The sequence below is a fragment of the Prosopis cineraria genome, unplaced genomic scaffold, assembly GCF_029017545.1.
Source record: "Prosopis cineraria cultivar Desert tree isolate PC_DT_omini unplaced genomic scaffold, ASM2901754v1 PC43, whole genome shotgun sequence".
NCBI classification, from domain to species: domain Eukaryota; kingdom Viridiplantae; phylum Streptophyta; class Magnoliopsida; order Fabales; family Fabaceae; genus Prosopis; species Prosopis cineraria.
Genome location: NW_026555373.1, coordinates 80,192 through 100,107, shown reverse-complemented (window position 1 = coordinate 100,107; position 19,916 = coordinate 80,192). Strand labels below are relative to the sequence as shown.

Here is a 19,916-nt window from a genome sequence, read left to right as displayed (position 1 = left end):
GAGCGGAATTTGAAGAAACAGATAAAAAGTAGGACTGCAAACCAACCATGAAATCATTATCTGAAATCTTTAACCCAGAACTATGGTGTAAGAATAAACCCCCCCTCCAACCCCAAAAAAAAAAGGGCAGGTGGGACTAAACCACCACCAGAAAGGACACAAGGAAATGTCCTTAAATGGAACAGAAATATCATCCCTTTCTTACTGCAGAAGAAAATATTTTTTCTCACACGTCTATTAAGCTTTGTTCTATGGAAGAATTTGCTATAGCAATCCTAGCAACTTTGTCCTGGACCTAAAAGTTTAGATATAACATAAATTTCCGCTCTTTAATTTCACTCACTTCATAAATAAAGTGCAAATGCTATTAGTCAAAACATTCATCAAGCTACTGTCAATGAATAGTCAATTTCTCACCATCAGCATACCAATCAGAACAGTGCATTTGTACTTGGTTGTGTAGAAAAAAAGCTTTACCTGGTTGTGTAGAAAGAGAAATCCGATCTTTTAAGACTAGAAGTTCAGGTGACAGTTCAGCAGAACCCAAAAGCTTTATATACTCCATTGCTGTAGTCAACAGTCCTTGACTTGCTAAAATTTCAGCATATTTCTCCACAAGCTTGCAAAGAGATGCACTAAATTGCTTCTGCCCAGTTGCTAAGGCAAGAACAATCGTTTTTTCCATCAAATCCTAAAAACACGAGATTTTATCAATTTCACATCTGCAATATCTATAAGTATAAGTTGCATATCAAATTTGTAACAGCATGCACATCAATTTACCTGGAGAACATCAACATATGATCTTCCTTCATGCTCAGTTTGCAGATTCTTTGACCAAATTTCAAGTGTTTTGTCAATATTGCCAGCACATATATAACAGAACAGTTGCAGCTAATGTTTTCAGTTTCCTTGAGTTTTGAAGCAAGTGTGTCACAAAGCATTGTCCATTCATCTCTCTGAGCAAACTGTTAATAGGTTAATAGGTCAAAATAGAACAACATAAGTGTAAGCAACAGAGAAAATAACTTCATAATCAAACTTATTTCCTGCCTGGAGTTTCCTATTTATGCTACTAAGAAATTCCAGTTGAGAATTTTAGTTGACACTGCGCCAGAATGAGAGATCAAAAGTGACCTCATCTTGCATCAGGAAATTCTGCTATCCTCATGACATTATTTCTGATAAAATATATTACGCAAGAATAAATTGAGAACAACTTGGGAGAAGAATAAAAAATATCACAAAAAAAACCGTAAACCAAATTGAAGAGGCAGAGGGATCATTGTCATTGGGAAAGCAGGTCCAAAAAGTTCAGAAATGCATTCTGCATACCAGATCAGCAATTCCCTCTAAACACCCATGACGTGAGCGCCAAAATAAAGCCATAAACAAATCCTCCATGGCATTTGTAAGGGCAAAGAGATGCCCTTGGTTATGCAGGCATTTCTCCAATTATATATGCCAAAAAAATCACATAAACCACACATTCTGACAAAGGTTACTCTCCTTTTTATTGCCAAAACATTTAGCTTAGCATTTGGCAACAGGCCATCCTAATGTTCCAAAATATGGAGACCCATTTCAGCAATGCATTTTCTGTAGCACTTCTATCTTTTCTGTAGCACTTCTATCACATTTGAGAATATAAAAATATGGAAAATTTGACATCTGAATGTCACTTAAGCTAACAAATATGTGCATTCTAGATTTTTAATATCATTCCAAAATACCTAGAAGATTTCAAAGTTCTTGGGACATTAAGGCCTCATTTGCTTTGCTGTAATCATTTTGATAGAAATGGAATTGGAAATAGAAATAGAATTGAAACTGGAAAAAGAAAAAGAATTGGATTTAGAAATATGTTTGGCATAAAAAAAAAATGGGCGGAAATTTTTTTTAATTATATTCATTAAATTATTTTAAAATATAAAAAGACAATACTGTCCTCATTCACTTTCACACTATTTTTGCCCTCTTCCTCCCTGGTTATCAGCCGCGACTTAACTCAGAATCAACAATGAAGACTGTAAAACCATGTAAACTTTTAGTCAATCAACAATTTTAAATCATGCAACAAAATCAAGAAATAATGTATGAATTCTTAAATCTGGAGAAGTTTAATGTATTCTTCTTCTTCAAACCAATCACCAAGCAGGGCCTTAGGCGTATTCTTCTTCAAAGCCCAGACCTTCAAACTTGAACCCAAACCCCACAGCTTCAATGTTCATAGATCTTATTCCTTGAATCCTCGCGCTATCAAACCCAAACCCACAGCCTTTTCCACAATCTTCTTCTACTTCGAAACCCAAACGAACAAACCTAACCCCACAGCCATCCCACTTCAGCTACAATCACAGTGCTCTCCATAAAAGACAATGATGAGGGCGACGATGAGGAGTGCCGATGGATGATGAGGACACTTGGTTGCTAGATTAGGAAGAATGACAAGTGGGTATTTGGGTCAAGAGAAAAAAATTTCCTAGGAAAATAAAATTTCCCTTGGCCAAAGGCTTGGAACCCAATTTCCATTCTCTCTCCTGAAATTTGATTCCCAATAAGCTAAATTCCTCCTAACCAAACTAGAGAAGTTTCTCTTTCCTCCTCCTCCTTTTCCTTTTCTTGAGCCCAAATTCCTATGAACCAAACAAGGCCTAAAAGGATCACTTGACAAATGCCACCTTAAAGTCAATCAAGAGAGACCCCTCCTAGTTATTAAAACACAGCGCTCCAAGAAACCAAGCTACTGATCCCAAAACCTTCAACTTAAAAGTCCTAACCTTAGAAGAAGCTTTTAGGGTTCCAAATGGGCATATTAGAAGGCTCTTGCAATGAGGAGAAAGCGTAAGGAAATAAAAATATATGGAATACAAGAACACTCAAGCGAAGGAAAAAGATCAGAAACTCATTATTTCCCTCATCATCCAGGAATCTAAAGAAAGGATATTTCCCAGCCCCACTCAGAATCTGACATGGGCGCTGGTAGCAGAACTTCAAGAAACCTGAGACGAGAAGATTACCCTTGAGAAAGAAATTTCAATAATTTGCAAGAGGTCTGTAGCATTCTGTTGGCACTTGGCATTCCACCCATTAGGATCTACATCACACGCTAGATTACTGGATGCCAAGAAGAAGGAGCCACAAGGTCACATCCATTTTGCAGCGAGAATAATGTTTTCAATGCACTGGACCAGACAACCATGACCTCAACTCCTTTCTTTTCCTACAGGAAACCTCGCAATTCCCAACTGATAAGATGATCCCTCTTATTATCTGTCACGCATGACCAGAGGAGGTTCCTCATAAATTTCACAATTCTCTAGACCTTATCCACTACCATAATCCCAAAAGGAGAGCAAATTGATGGAAATACTTGACAAAAACAACTACAGGAATAGTTCATAAGGAAATTATTTTTCTATTACATTTGATATTCTCAAACACCACATGCAAACCACTTTAACACTGAACCAGAAGGCTAGACAGAAGCCATCATAACCCAGGTAGGTGTTCAATGAAACAAGTGATATCTTAAATAGTACATGCTTGAGGATTTAAGTTTTATCACTGATATAGAAGCTTTTTGCAGATGAATCTATTCCAAATTCAAAATTATAAAAAGGGAAAAAAAAACTTACACTACAAAGAAGAGCAAGAGTTTCTTTCCAAAATTTTAGAGGCCTGGTATTCACAAGGCTTAAGAGATCCTTGTTCACCATTGCAGACACAACCTGAAAGTGAACAAAATTTATTGATGAAACAATTTTAAAAACTGGAAATTTGGCATATTAAACGATAAAGTGGGTAGCAAGAAATTGATATAATGTATCATGATTATCAGCTACCTTCAAGTATGGTGATCTGATTCTCTTAAGGTATTGGTCTCGTGTACTCTCCCATAGTGAAGCACTACCTACATGAGCAATAACTAGAGCATCAGCCCACTTATTTGCAGATATGCATTGCGTAACTGCCCCTTTGTAGTCCCCAACAACTAATGCACGCTGAACACTATCATCAAATGTAGGGTCATTACTCTCCTCTACTTCTATCTCTTCTTGGGTTTTGTCCAAACCATTGGCATAATCCACATTACCCCCAGAAGTAGATACGGGTGTATCAGCTTTCGGACTAGGAAGATTGTTAAAGAAATCCTCCCCAGTATCTGGGAAAGCAGTAGATTCATTTTCAGGCCCAAGTCCTACTTTATCAACAGCTGTCTCATCAAGTCCAATAGCACTGACTTCTTGTGCAAGATCATCTACAGCTGTGTCTTTTTCTTCAATAGGTACAGTAAAACCAAGGTGTGCAAGCAGCTTCGTTCGTGCTGTCCCATCATCTTCAAACATAACCTTTAAGAAGCCCCATGTTTCTCTTTCTTCATCAGATCTGTCACAGCAATGACAGGAATCAACAGATGCAAATGTCCTACTGTCCTAGGCAGAAGGCATCAAAACAAACATCACAATATATTGCTCTTCTTTAGGAGAACATACTCTGATTCCTGAAACTTCTTGTCACATAAAACCCTCAGCAAAGACCTTTCCCCATTATGTATTGCGGCTTCAAATTCAGAGGAACGACTCGCTAGACTTTGTTCAGTAACCATATTATGCACATAAACCTGGAAAATAATAAAATGAAAAAATAAAATAAATTTTTGAAAACTTAAGGAACTAAGATAGGGGCTTTCCAGTAATAAAAGAATACCTCTGAAGGCCCAGCAGGAGCATTTGTGGCAGATGACTTGGTATTAAATGATACAAGCTTGCCACCAAAACCAAAAGACACCCCAACTGGGCGTTTGTACCATTTTGGAGCTCTTAGAGATACTGCCAAGACAAGAAAATAATAAATCCCAAAACTAGCATATGAGACCAAGGTATATTAAAAGAAGAGAAAGCCATGTCTGGCACACCAAACCCTTCTTATCCCAAAAGAAAAGAAGAAGAAGAAGGCTTAAAAGATGAGTTGCACAGAGTTTTGTTTGTGCTTGTCAAATACAAGTGACAAATTAAGAAAAGTAATGAACAGTAGATGCGGGTAAGTTCTTTCGCAGCTAGAAAAGTGTCACCTGTCCCAAAATCATTTTGCCCAGCATCATGCCGACTGCAGCCCTGCAAATAATTACATATATTAAAATTAATAATATGGAGAATAAAGAGACCTCCAGCAAGAAAATCCAAAAAGAATGGATAATATCTGTCCCTAATAAGAAATCAGAAACAAGCTCCATTAATCGCATCTCCACATTAAGCATGGATAATATATTTTTGGCCCCTTTAACTTTTCTTGTTTATTTTTGAAATACAATTTTATTAATATATCAAAAGTTACACAAAGGGGGAAAAGGTCCCGTCCATATATGCATTATTAGACATGGCTTTGACAAAGACCAAAATGACTACTATCTACTATATTTATAATCAACGGTAATATCAATAGAGCATGTAAAGACGCAGACATCACTTATCTACTCATTTTCCATCTCACTTCATCAAATCCCACACTTTCTGAAAAAAGAACTACATCAAATTTAAAGGACAGTCAAAATTCATCACTTATAACGACCATCAAAATCACAGGTATTTACCTCAACATTGTAGAAGCCAATTTTTCCATCAAAGGAAGATGCTGAAATTACTCCAGGTATTTTAGAATACCAATGCACATCAAAATTCCAGTTGGTCCCAGCAGGCAATTCACGTACAATCTAAAACCCAGAAAAACGTCACTACACAACAAAATTTCTTACATAAAAATAATTCAACCTAGAGGATAACTTCCAAACTTGCAGGTGAGAGCAGAAGGCTAAACAACACCTCTCCAGAAGTTGTGTCCCAGCATATGGTACGACTATCTTTGGCAGAGGTAACTAAATAATAGCTATCATAGGGACACCAAGACATTGCAATTACACCTAAGATTCAGAAAACAAAAGAACATCACTTTAAAGTGATGGCATATAATGCATAGCTTCACAATAAAAGCTAAATGCTAGTAAACATAATGATAGAGGCAACCAAATGATGGCTATGGAATATCAAAAGTAGTTAAAAGAACAAAAAAAGATGATAATACAAGTGTAAGTACCTCTGCTGTGTCCCACAAACTCTTTAATTGGTGCCATTATATTCCTCATATCCCAAAGCTGCATCAAAATGTTCAATTTCATGAGCTCAACACGTACAAAAAATTAGATAAAGACAATTTATCTGTAAAGTCTATACCCTCACAGCAGGAGAACCATCTTCATCTGATGCAACAACTAGCTCAGTGGCAAAATCAGGATTCCACTGCAAAACTGAACATCGTCTTTTAACAGAATCTGCAAAGCTATGATTTCAAAGACAATACACCAGGTTATCATAAATTTTTTTCAATATATAATATCAGACTTCTTTATATTTACAAGCAAAAGATGACCGACCCAAGTAAAGAAAGTAAGTTACCTTATCACCGGCTTTTGCTTCCTTAGGTCCCAGACAACTGCAAAGAATTAAAAAAAAAAAATAGTATTCCAAACAGTACAAGTTTGAGAACAGAGTAGAGAAGTGTGACACAATTTCTTCCCTCACCAGTGGTCCCATTATATGAAGTTGATGCTAATATGTGTTGGACTTTGCTATTCCAAGATAAGAATGAAATTTCACCCTGGGAAGCAGAGCCAGTACCCTGCAAAATGATAGTATATATTGATTTAAAAATACTGAAAAAATAAATAAATTAGAAAGACAAACACTTTTAGAAAACAGATTTATCAGTCAAAAAGAGTAACATCAAACAAACACAGAGAGAGACACACGCGCACTCAGAAGGAGGATATCTGACCCTGAGAGGTGGGAAAATGAGATGGCTCTGAAGGATTGGCCAAATCCCAAATGCAAATTTCACCATCATCAGCCCCAGATGCAAGAAGATTGGGGGCAATGGTATTAAACTCGAGACCACGGACCTACAATATGAAAGCAAGTGGTAGGATTTTAAAGGTCAAGCATGCATCATACATTCCAGAGAACAAAGAGCAATAATAAACTGAAGGCTTGCTCATATCAGCAAAAGAAAACTTACTGGCCCTTTATGCCTCAGAAGATGCTGAAGAAAAGCACTTTCTTTTACCTCCGAACTGAGCAAATAAATCAATTTAATAAATTATTTGAAAAGACAAAGAAGGGATTTGCATGTGGCTTCATAACTCAGAAATACTGAATTTTTACCAACACTTTAAAAAGACATGAAAGAAAGACTACAGGCTAGAAAAAATGAAATACTTGCTTCCCTTATAGGCAATGCATGTATTGCTCTATTTACATGACAACAGCACTACAATGATCTGAATGGAAGTGAACCTTGAGTTATCATTAGATAGGGTGCCTATAAGAGATCATCATCTCCAACATTCATCAATTGACTGACAACAGACAATCATCCACTTGCTTGCTTCCAGTAAAACAACTAGTGCCCTCCAGTTCTGCATGTTATATCAGCAACCTATGCCTCCTACACTCCCCTATAATTTTGCTAGACAAAGAGACTACCAAACCCATTCACCATGTTGATGAATAATTCTTAACATTGCACAACCCCTACGCTTCAAAAGCAAACAATAAAGTAAACAAACAATCGAATATTGACTGATAGTATCGAACAGAGAAGGAATGTTAGAAAGATTTTAATTTATACTAAATTAAACTTTCTAATAATAAAACTTTCTCCTACATAAAAAAAAAAAAATTTCTCCTACTCAATTTCCTGAATTGCTGAAACAAAACCATTCAGCACCCTCCATCTAGAAGTTAGTCGAACTAGTCAAAATCCCTTAAAACAATTCAGTCGCAACGAAGTTCTGGGAGTTCCAAATTCACTCAGTTGAACCATTCCCAGTAGGTCTCCATTCACACAGAACTCACACCACCCCAGACACATTCATTCTCAGAGATCCAAGGTGAAAAAAAAGAAACAAAAAAACAAAAAAAAAAGAGCAAAACCCAATTACCGGATCAGGGTGAGAGGATTCCAGAGGCCAATATTTCCATCCACCAGCCCACCAGCAACGAGCCCAAGAGAGAAACCTTCAGAGGCAGAACTACTCTTTCCCCAGGACAGACGATTGAACCGCTCGGAGCTCGTGCACTCCCCGACCAAGGGCAGTTCCTGATCGTCGGACTGGAAATCAAGGTTGAATATTTCGAGATTAGCAGAAGAGCTAAAGGACATATCAACTGCCCCCGCCATGGTTCCGGCCGCCATGTACGGTGCCTCCGGTGCCAGAGCCACGGATGCCGATCGATTTACCCCTTTTATGCACGCCATTCGAATCGGGGAGCCAAATTATGCAAAATTAAATCCCAAATTCAAGTGTGTGTATAAAGAAAGAGGGTGGATCTAAGAGTTGAAAATTGTATGAATGAATTCGGATGGAGTCGATCCGATCTGAGAAAATGTGTGTGAGAGAGAGTGTGAAGAACTACTGTGTGTGTGTGTAATATTGGCTCTTCGCTCGTATCTTCCCAGTCTCAGTTGTGTCAGCAATGGGGGAATCACTACCTATTTTCGCGTTGCGGTGGGTTCGTTTATCACTTACTACCGGGTTCCATGAGAATACATATGGCTTCTTTCTTTGGGTTTCGCGAGAAATCAAACGGTGATTTTGTCTGATTTTATTACTCCCGGTCAGAAGAAAAGAAACTTACGATGCGTTTACAATATTTGTATATGTACATATGACAAAAAGATATTAGTCTTTTTTTTTTATTGCCTTTTTCTTTCGTTTCTATTTTTTTTTTTTTACTTATAAATGCTCTCATTAAATCGAAGTTTTGTTTAAAATAAGGTTAGGCATGAAATGTGATGCCAATATTAATAAAAATTTAATTTTTTAATCATTTAATTTTTTAACTCAATTATAGTTTAATTATGATTTATTGTAACTTAGTTTCTCTACTTTTAAACTTTTGACTCGTTTATAAATCAATCTCTCAACTTTTGTTAGTTTTTTTTTTTTATATTAGCTTAAATCCCACATCAAAGAATAAGAAAATGATATTTTAGAGTAAGATATGAGCATTTATTTTATCTCTATTATTTGACAAGGATAATTTTTAAAAAAAAATTTGAAAAATTAGGACCAAGTTATGAGTAATCAAAATTTGAGGAATTAAGTTGCAACAAATTATAGTTGAAGAATTGAGTCACAATAAATCATAATTAAAAAACTGAGTTATAAATAAGGGATTAAAAAATTAGTTTTTTTAAATTTTAATTTTAATTTGCCATGTTGTGAAAGGCTAATCTCTCCACTAAACCCATTCTTATTGATAATTTATTAGTTATTCTTTTTTAAAAGCAAAAGTTTATTTATTATTCTAATTCCTTTAATTTTCACACAAAAAGGAAAATGACAATTAAGGATCTTCTAAGAATATTAATGATAATGAAAACTTTGCATATTGAAATGTCAAGGAAAGACCATGGTCTTTATTTATAATTAAAATAAATAATTATTAAAATAACTAATAGAATGTAACTTATGAATCAATGAAAAATCAATTGTGAATGAATAAATAATTTATAAATTTATGTATTGTTACTAATAAATTTGAGCATATTCACTTGTAAATTTTAAAAATATCAATAGTGAATTTATAAAACTTTAGTTATGAATAAATAGATAGTCTCATGAAATTATGCATGATTTAAGAATAGTCAATTATGAATTTATGAAATGTTACTTATAAATATACTCCCTTCATTCAAAAATATGAAATATTTTTAACTAAATCTCACCCCCAATAAAGTAGTTACTTACTTTTCAACAAAACTATCTTTTTATATTTACTCTTATTAAACACCATAGAATAAATATAAAGTCATTATCAATAGGGGCACTTTTAAAAAAAGCAATAATTACACCTTGAAAGACTAAAAATGTCTTATATTTTTGAATATCCAACTCTTCAAAAAATGCCTTATGTTTTTGAATAGAAGGAGTATAAAACATCAATTGTGAATGAATATAAATATTCTTTAATTGTAAATAAATGATTTAGGGACTCTCTCATATTTTTTCTATTTACAACTAACTTTTTATATATTAACAAGTAATTTTTCAAAAATTTACAAGTAATTCTTCGTAAATTACAAATAATGATTTATATATTCATTCTGGCAAAAAAAATGTTGTATATATTTATAAATGTATTTATTCCATTTACAATTGATTTTACATATATTCATAAGTGATCTTTTTTTAAATTCACCACTAACTTTCCCTATTCATGAGTGATCTTTTATTGGTTATTTCAACAATTAAAAACATTGCAATTACAAATAAAAATCATGACCTTTTTCTAATATTTCAATATTTTGAGGTCTTCAATTATCATTAACGTCTTTACAAGATTCCTAATTATTATTTTCCTTTAAAAAATTCCCTTTAATTTGATATATATCTAATGTTAGCTTCCATAACTTCAATAAATACACGTAAAAACCATGATGTAACACTTATGGAGTTAATTTCACTCACATATGATATACTTAACTCTATTAACCTTTTTACTGACATAACAAAGATATGTCGACATGCAAATAAATTGACCAGGTCTAATTAAATTCTTTTATATCTGGCTTCAAACAAAATGTGAAAGAGGAATGCGAATGTGGGTAGGGCAAATAATGCATTTGTCCAAAAGTTTTATTCATCGAAAGACAAAACAGGATGCATTCATCAGATGTCTCATTGATAAAGTTAAATACGCGTAATGAAACTTTCTCTCTCAGCACTAACTCATAGTCTTTATGTGTATTTTTTAAATTATAATGATTAATATTGCAGATGGATCAAATTAGAGGAATTAAGAATAATAAAATTTAGGGATTAAAAACAAATCGTAATCAAAGTATAACTATCTATTATTGTATTTCCCTAAAATCTATTACTCTGGAGTTAATGGCATTAGTTGCTGCTTAGGTGGGTGGCAACGAAAGAGAAAAAGAAAAGAAAACCCAATGAAAGACTTAGTGTATGTTTGAATTTTTATTTACATTTAGCAAAAATATATTTAGGAAATTCAATTATTTGTTAGATCTGATAAAAGCACATCCTAAATGTGGTTTGGACATACTTTTAAAGGTTACCCAAACAAGTCCTTGGTAGTGAAAACATAAGCAATGTGAAGACTTGTACAAAGCATAAAAAAATATGAAAACGACAATAAAGAGGAAGAAAATCTGAAAGCTTGTACAAAGCATATGCGTAGATCTAAAGCTGAGCAAGATAGGAAGCATCTGCCTTTAAGAGGAACAAGTATCTCAAGGATAGAGAAGTGGGTATTCACTTTGCTTTGTAGGAAGTAAGGTTGGATTGTAGCGATGGTGGGTATTGTTGAAATTTGTATGTTTTGTTGATCACTTGGCTAGCCACCGCTAAGGGCACATTAGGTGGTATTTGCAGGACCATTCTACATGCTTTTCTTTGGCTAGGATTGTAATGGGAATGTGAGACTTGTTTGGAACACCTCCTAGTTTATTTCTATAAGGAGGGGAGTCATAGTCCACACTTGGATTGTATACTTTTGACCGGGTATACTTCCTTGGGTCAACTTTTTCATGATCTAAATCTGACTCTATTAGACTAATTGTCAGCCATTCACCTTAGTCGACAATAAAGGTTGGAAAACGAGGGATAGTGAAGGTCAGGTTCTAAGCATCAATGTTGATTGTTTAGTTTGTTTACTTTAAATTTGTATACTTATGTTTGGAAAAATGTACTCCTGTCATTGTGAAAGAGATTGTGAACTTAGTTGAGAAAATTATACATATTAATTGTGAAACTAGTTTTAAAAGGATTTGCCGATATAGGTTAGAATAATCATGTGTGTTAATGAGATGTTAAATTTTAACTGTTACCTCTTCACATTTCAAGTGAGAGTTTCGATGGATCACAATAAAAGGCATTAGAAGAGGAGTCTTTGGGCTCTTCCTTTTGACCTCATGACTTGTGCATGTCTAATGTCATATTTTTTTCATTTGCCATGACCTTAAGACCTTGTCTTTTATATACTTTGGATTTCAATTTATAACCATTTATGACATATTTTGTTCGTTTGAAACTTAATAAGACCTTGTCTTTTACTATAAAATTATGGACAAGAATGATTGAGCATAAGTTGAAATTGAAAATTGATATTTCTAAGAATTAATTCGGCTTCATGCTAGATAGAACGATTATAAAAGCGATTTATCTACTACAGAAATTAATGGAAAAGTATCGATGTAAAAGTAAAGATTTACATATGATTTTCATTGATTTAAAAAAAGCTTATGATCGTGTGCCGAGAGAAGTACTTTGGAAGGCATTGGAAAAGAGGGATGTCCAGATTGCCTATATTCAAGCTATACAAGACATGTATGAGGGGTAATAAATTAGTATAAAAATGTTTAATGGCGAAATAAAAGCTTTTCTATAAAAATTGAACTACATCAAAGATTATCTTTAAGTCCTTATTTGTTTGATGTAATCTTAGATATTTTGATTGAGCATATTTAAGAAGAAATTCCTAAATACATGCTTTTTGTGAATGATATATTCTTATTGCGGAAACAAAAGAAGAGATTCATTATAAACTTGAGTTATAGAGGAGGACACTAGAGTCAAAAGGTTTTTGCTTGAATAGGAGTAAAATGGAATATCTACAGATAAGGAGTCGGTGAATAGTAACTTGAAAGTAAAATTGGGTGATCAAATCATACCTCAAGTGAAAAAGTTTATATATTTGGAAGCGATTATTCAACATAATGGGAAAATTGATGGAGATATTATACATGGAATTCAAGTTAGGTGGTTTATTGGAGAAAGGCTAAAGAAGTTATTTGTGATCATAAGGAACCTAATAAACTTGAAGAAAAGTTTTATCGAACTATTATAAGACTACAATATTATATAATCGTAAATATTGGGCTTTAACGGAACAGCAAGAGCATAAAGTTGGAGTAACAGAGATAAGAATGTTGAGATGAATGTGCAAATTACATGAAAGATAAAATTCGAAATGAGCAAATGCAGAAAAACTGGTCGTTGCACCTATTGAAGGAAAAATGGTAGGAAACCATTTAAGGTAGTTGGACATGTATAGAAAAGACTACAGGAGGCACATGTGAGGAGAATGGAATGTATGACTTTGAGTCCTGTCGAGAAGGCTAGAGAAAGCCAAAGAAACACTTTTAAAAGTTGTTAAGCGAGACCTTTTAATTAACATATTTTTAAAAATTTAATAAATGATAGAGCACAATGATGTCATATAATCTATGTAACCGACCCCATCTGTGGAATAAGACTTGTTATTATTGTTTGAAACTTGTAAGAAGGGCAACCTTTATTGACTCCGACTTGATTATTTTTAATGGGCTAAGAATTTGCAAAAATTGTAAGAGAGATATGAACCATTCACACATACAATTTTAATGTATGTTGAGCCAAATCTAGTCATTTCAGTGTTTACTAATACCACACCATCAATCAATCATCAATCAACTATCAACTATATTCTACAAATCTGTAGAAAGAAACCGATGGGTCCAAAAATTCTTAATTTCATTAATCACTCTACTTTGGTCATATGTTAATTCCTCTCCCTCATTGGTCAATTCTATTTTAATATGCATCTACCTTATAACATTTCAGTTCCACTTATTCATGTGTAAATGTATTCAGGCGCCCACAATTTCAAATTTCAAATGGAAATTGAGAAATTCAAGGGAGCATTAACTGTGAATGTGTTTGCCATTAATAATTATCTATTTTTTTCTAAACTTACTGCTGACAATTTTTAAAATTCCAAATTAAGTGTTTGACAATGTTTGATCGGTATAACAAGTTTGGTATGAACTAAGAATTTTTTAGGGACAGTATGATTCAAAAAGATTTGAATCTTTATTAATTGTGGGTAATGAATCTTTATTTCTCTAGAGAATGTTACTCTCATTGGTTATACAAAATAGAATTTAATCTTTATTTCTCAAGAAAATGTTACTCTCATTGCTCATACAAGATAGAATTTAACTTTATAATTATTTATCTTTCTCATTTTGAATCTCACTAGCTAAAAAGTTACTTTTTCTATACCGTGTTTTCCATCCTAATTCATTCTATGTACCAAATGGCCCCTAACATGTGAATGTAACATATGCAGTCAACTTGGGAGTGTGTCTATTTGATTGGTGGTTGAAAAGTTAATATCTATTTTATCATTCCTTTTGATTTATTCCATCTTTTGTATGATTTATAGGAATTGGAAGGTCCTCTTTGGGGACATCTTTACAATTCGATACATTTGGTTTCACTACTACTAAAATAGCTTGTAAATTAGACAAGCTAAGAAAGAGCAACAAAAGGTGTATTTTTTTTGTTTTTGCAATTATTATAAACTTTCTCTTCTATGCATATCTGAATGGATTTATTTTCACTTTGTTTTTTTCTTGGGAGAAAAAGAATTTCATGGTTAAATTATACATTATAAAAGTGGAATCAAACCATGTTTACTTCTTTGATAATTGTACATCATGCATTACACTTGTACATATAGTGTCATCAGCCACTTACTACTGTTTAATTTCTTTTAGTCCCATGATTTTTCTTTTTTTCGAGAAACTCTGCCACAAAACATCTACAGGGTTTAGAGGGCTTCACTTCAGTGATAAAAACTGGTTTCTTCTTTCTTTTTTTTTGTTTCTTTTGAGTTAAGGATATGCAATTCCTAAATTTAATTCTTTTTTTCTTATATTTTTTTTCACCTAGAGAGTGAGGGAGAGAAATAAAAGGGTAATAAAACATAATGCTTATAATTTCTATACTTTCAAGTTTTGAACAAAATTGTGCTCACTTTCAAGATAATTTAAATGCTATTTTCACATATTGTTTTCTTGGTTATCGATTGGGCTCCATCTCAAACGCATTTCACATTATAATATAATTTTTTAGCTTAGTTTCAATGGATAGAAATATTATGTTTAAACTGGTGGCTTGATTACCATTAGATTTAGTGATGTGTTCACATATGAATATTAGAAGCTTCACATTGCAATGCATTTGATCATTTTCTTGAAGTAGTTTATAATATTATTCCTCCTTAAATGACTACATTATCTTTGCATCTTCACATTTGTTTGTATATGATGCTGTAACATGAGTTCTTGTAATAGTTGTTGGTATTTGAACTTCAATGGATGAGTGAGAGTTGCTTTAATTAAGATCATCCTCCAATTTGGAAAAGTAAGGAAGGATTTGTTCGCAATGGATTGCCAATACCCCATCTCAGCATTTCAGGCTTTTTCAATTTGCCTCAGCAGCTTTGAAACCAAAATTTCCTGTGAATGATGCATGTTTCAACAGTTACTGCTGTTATGTACAAAACATTCTTGAATCTTTGACATTTGATATGTATCTAATGTCTTACATATCTATACTTTGTTATAGAAATAGGAAACATGAAGAAATGTCATACTTGTAATTAGTCTTACTTTATTTGGTCACTATTAAATTGGGAACTAATGAAATATTAAAAGGTATGAAAATGGTGTTACATAATTGTATTTTCTACATAAATGCCAATGAAATCTTATTTTTTGTTTGTTTTTGTTTTTCTTTCTTCTCCTCTCATCATTTACTTAAATGATGCTTGCTCTATATCTAGGCATTTGTTCCTTAATAGTTGTGATGGATGCTTGACAAACATTGTTTAAAATATTTTATCATTTCAGATTCATTATGAACCGCTGGCCTAAGATATGGAAAGGCATTGGAAGGATAATTGATGCACTTATATTAGGGATAGGCACTAATGGTACAATAACAGGTGCTGGGAAATTTCTTAAAGAACAAAACCTAACATTAAGATTAGTTTATTTGTTGGTGTGCTTAGCAAAATATCTGCACGTGCATTTGTTAGAAAATGGAGGATAACTTTGCACTAATGCACTATGCACATGTCACAGATTTGTGTTCTCATCATTTCCCTTCATTCTTGATGTAGTTGTGTGACGTTGAACCTTTAAAGTCCTATGCTATCTGGAGCAAAGCCTGATGAGTTATAACTTGTGTTATACTCCTCTATGATGGTTGAATTTTTAATATTCTATTGCATACAACAAGCTATATTAAGTTTTCCATGCATGATGCTTTTGAATTTGATTAAATAGCATCTATGTATTTAAGGGATTGATGCTGGTTTTATACTTAAGATGTTGGAAGTTAGTCTTCTAGACTAAGTTTTTCGAGTAAGTCTTTTGAAAGGTATAAATTTCATGGTTTCTAACACCTCAAGTTAGAAAGCACAAGAAGAATTTATTGTTATGTTTCTGTATCATCTTCTTGACCTTGTTTGCAACATGATAGCAACCTGTAGTTGCTCACAACAATGCTTTGCTTGCCCTACTGGCTTGTAAGTGTATTTAAATATGAATTGATGTAACACCCTAAATTTTATTGGGTTTTAGAGTATTCATAAGCACCTTAAAATGGACCTAGGATTAAGTATTGGGCCTAAAATGGTAAGACAGTAAATATATATACACACATATATATATATATATGTATGTATGTTAATAACTAAAGCATTTAAATTTAACAAATGTTTGAAACTAACTTTTAAAAAAATTAATTAAAATAATAATATTTAGATAATTTTGTTAAATTTTGAAAATATCATATCTTCTGAAAATTTTCTTGACAAATATAAGTATTTAAATAATAATAATAATAATAACAAGGAAAAATATATATTATAAGCTTAAATTATATATCTAGTGAAAATCTACCTCTATATTTATTTAATTTCATTCACTCTTTCCTAGATGTGGCCGCCTACTGTTTTTCAAGGGCTCTCTCTCACAGGTATTCCCCTTTGTCGTTTCTCTCATCTCTTTCGATTTCCTCCTCCCGTGCCTTATACATATATACAAGGAATATATGCTCACACACAAATATGTGAAAAGTCCATCACGTCATTCCTCCCTTCTACTTTTCTTTACTCTAGCCTTTAAATTATATACATATATAATATTAGTTCTTCTTTCTCTCACGTCCTTTGCTTTTCAAGGGCTTTCGTCTTATATATACATATATAATATAATAATATTAGCTTGCTTTATGACTTACTTACTCAAGTGATACTATTCCAGAGGCATCTTATAGCCTTATATTTATTTTAGATAATAAAAATCTAGATTAACACTTAATAGTCTAATTCGAAAGGGAAAAAAAAAGGAAAAAATTTTGAAATCCTTTAGGATAGCTTTAAGATCCTAGAATAATTTTAAAGTCACCTCAAAATGGTTTTAGGGTAATATTTAATAACTTTAAATTATATCTGAATTTTTTTATGTCTATGTGATTTCTGTAGAATCTCACTAAGAGCTTTTAATTGCCTGATTTTTGCCGTGGGACTACTTGTTAGCTCAAGAAGGACAGGTAACTTGGGGTTTTTTCATATGTGTGCAAACTCTGTATTTTATAACAAATCCGTATAATCGTAAATTTAATTGTGAGAATTTCATATGTTACTGAATGCTGTCAAGCATGTTTGTAGCTTGGCTATATATTATTAGGGGTATTTCTTTTCAAGCATGCTTGTAAATGCATATTAATAATGTTTGTTTGATGGAAATTGTATATTGTTTAAAAGTAGCTTATTTCTTTCAAGCATGCTTGTAAATCTAGTTGATCGAATGAGATATTTATATTCTTTTCAAGCATGCTTGTATGCCATGTGGATGTTGTGTATGTGCGGCAGGCATTAGGGATGGGTTGATGAGAAGATGATGATGTTGATGTATATGTGCTTTAGATGACCACGTGGTTCGCCTCTACTGTGCGCACAGTGGTTGGCCTTTTTTAAAGCCCCGTTCCTCAATACTTACCTGGCCGGGTTTGTAAAGGGGGAATGTGGGACTGTGACACCTCCTGGTTAGGGTTTTTTCAAGGAGGGGAGCCATAGTCTAGGCTTGGGCTCTGTACCTTTGGCCGGGTATATCTTAAGCATTGGAGAAGCTTGGTTAGTCCACATGTGGATCAGACCATATTTAAGCCTATGGTTCCAGTCAGTGGAATAAGGATGGATGGAGTAATAAGGGGGACTTCGGTACTGCATAATGACATGTTATGAGCTATACCGTATGAAATTTTTATGTTATCACTGAATGATTCTTATGAACTCACTTCTATATTGGTTGTATAATTTTGTGGTTATAGTTTGTGCATGTATAGTTAAACTTTGGGTTATTGAGACGCTAGTGCTTACCCCTTCTTTAACATTTTTCAGAAGAAAGCTTAAGTAAGAATCAAGGGAAGGTGTCGGAGGAATGAGCCTTTAGCTCTCATACTCCTCACAGCACATGCGAGATTATATTTACTTTTCGCCATGACTATAGGACCTTTTGTCATTTTTAGACCATATTCCTTTTGATCTATTTGCTTTTAGTTATTGAATGGTAGTCCACCATGAACTGGCTTAGATTAAGATTTCTAGAATTTAGTTTATGTTAAATTTATGATGTCAAAAAAAAAAAAGCTTTGAATTAAATAAAGTGAGTGTGGCGTTTATTTTTTGATAATTGTTTGTTAAGTGTCTAGATAGTAGGATAGGGTGTTACAATTGATCTATTAGTATGTTTATAATCTCTTTTTTTACCTCCATGTTCTATAACTCTATAGAGTTGTAGGAGATGAACTCTACCAGGATCAGCATTTATCTTATTTTTTAACCTCTATGTCCTAAAGGCATGTTATTCCCTTTATCTCATTTTTTAACCTCTTGAAAGTTTCATATGCAATTTCATCATAAAGAATACATCTAATTATAGTTAAGCTAAATTTTCTTATATAAGGTTTGCTTCTTAAACTTCTACAAATGAAATTCTTATTATTGAGTTACTTGTCTTTATGATTCACTTCACTCCTTTGATATTGTACATTCAAGACAATTTACATGACACATTTGTTGACATTTGATAATACTAGTGTATATAAGTAGAAATAGTGCCAAAGAACCTGAGAGGAGGACTACAAATCAAGTAGGAGAATTTATTGTCACAGTTCTACTTCATCTTCTTCAGGGGCAGAGCTAGGATTTAAGAATAAATGGGGCCAAGATTAAAAAACATATATATTAGCAAGTTTTCATAAGTTTTAGGGAGGCTGAAAGTATATAACACCTATATAATATAAAAGAAATTTTAAAAAAATTGAGGGGCCACAGTCCCTGCTGGCCCCCCTCCTTTCGCCAATGATCTTCTTGACCTTACTTGTAACGTGATTTATATAATAGTATTCTTGCTTTGTGTTACATTTGAGAAGCTACTCAATAACATACACACATATATATATATATATATATATATATATATATTTAACTAGATCTTTATTGCGTCTAACAAGACAACTTTATTACTTAAATTGAAATTTTGTAAATATTGCCATCTATATTACTTCTTAAAATTTTATTATATCAAACTTGTGCAACACACATATTTAAGCCAAAGTGAATTTGTATATTCATTATGCAAATTATATAACAATAACATTTTAAATCCCAAATGAATTAGCTTTTATTATAATAGTTAATAGTTAATAACTACAAGTACAAGAAATCTCTAACTTTCCTCTCTATAATTTATTTGTCTTTCTTAACATGATAGGTTAAATGAATTTTTTCATGCATACAGTCTATAGTTCCTTCCATATATTATATTCAGCTTTCTAGATGGAGAATGCATCTAGTTAGCATGTTAAATATGACCAAAGACTTGATATTTTTAGAGTACACATGTCATTTGAGATTAACATGTGTAGTATGTTATAAACATGAAATCGAAATAATAAATATAATTATATTCAATATATGAACACCGTATTTTATCCA

At 32.9% G+C, this 19,916-nt stretch overlaps 1 protein-coding gene across 1 annotated transcript; it reads right to left on the bottom strand.

The window, feature by feature from the left end:
• Positions 1–379: 379 nt before the first annotated feature.
• On the bottom strand, positions 380–8,616 carry LOC129295062 (protein transport protein SEC31 homolog B-like). Its single transcript, XM_054933539.1, is given in 17 exon segments — positions 380–691; positions 784–896; positions 899–968; positions 3,639–3,731; positions 3,846–4,389; positions 4,497–4,624; positions 4,711–4,832; positions 5,075–5,117; positions 5,594–5,713; positions 5,823–5,920; positions 6,094–6,151; positions 6,231–6,336; positions 6,453–6,489; positions 6,579–6,685; positions 6,843–6,955; positions 7,072–7,126; positions 7,997–8,616. Coding segments are annotated over 17 exon segments (2,421 nt in total). The 5' UTR covers positions 8,314–8,616; the 3' UTR covers positions 380–394.
• Positions 8,617–19,916: the final 11,300 nt, after the last annotated feature.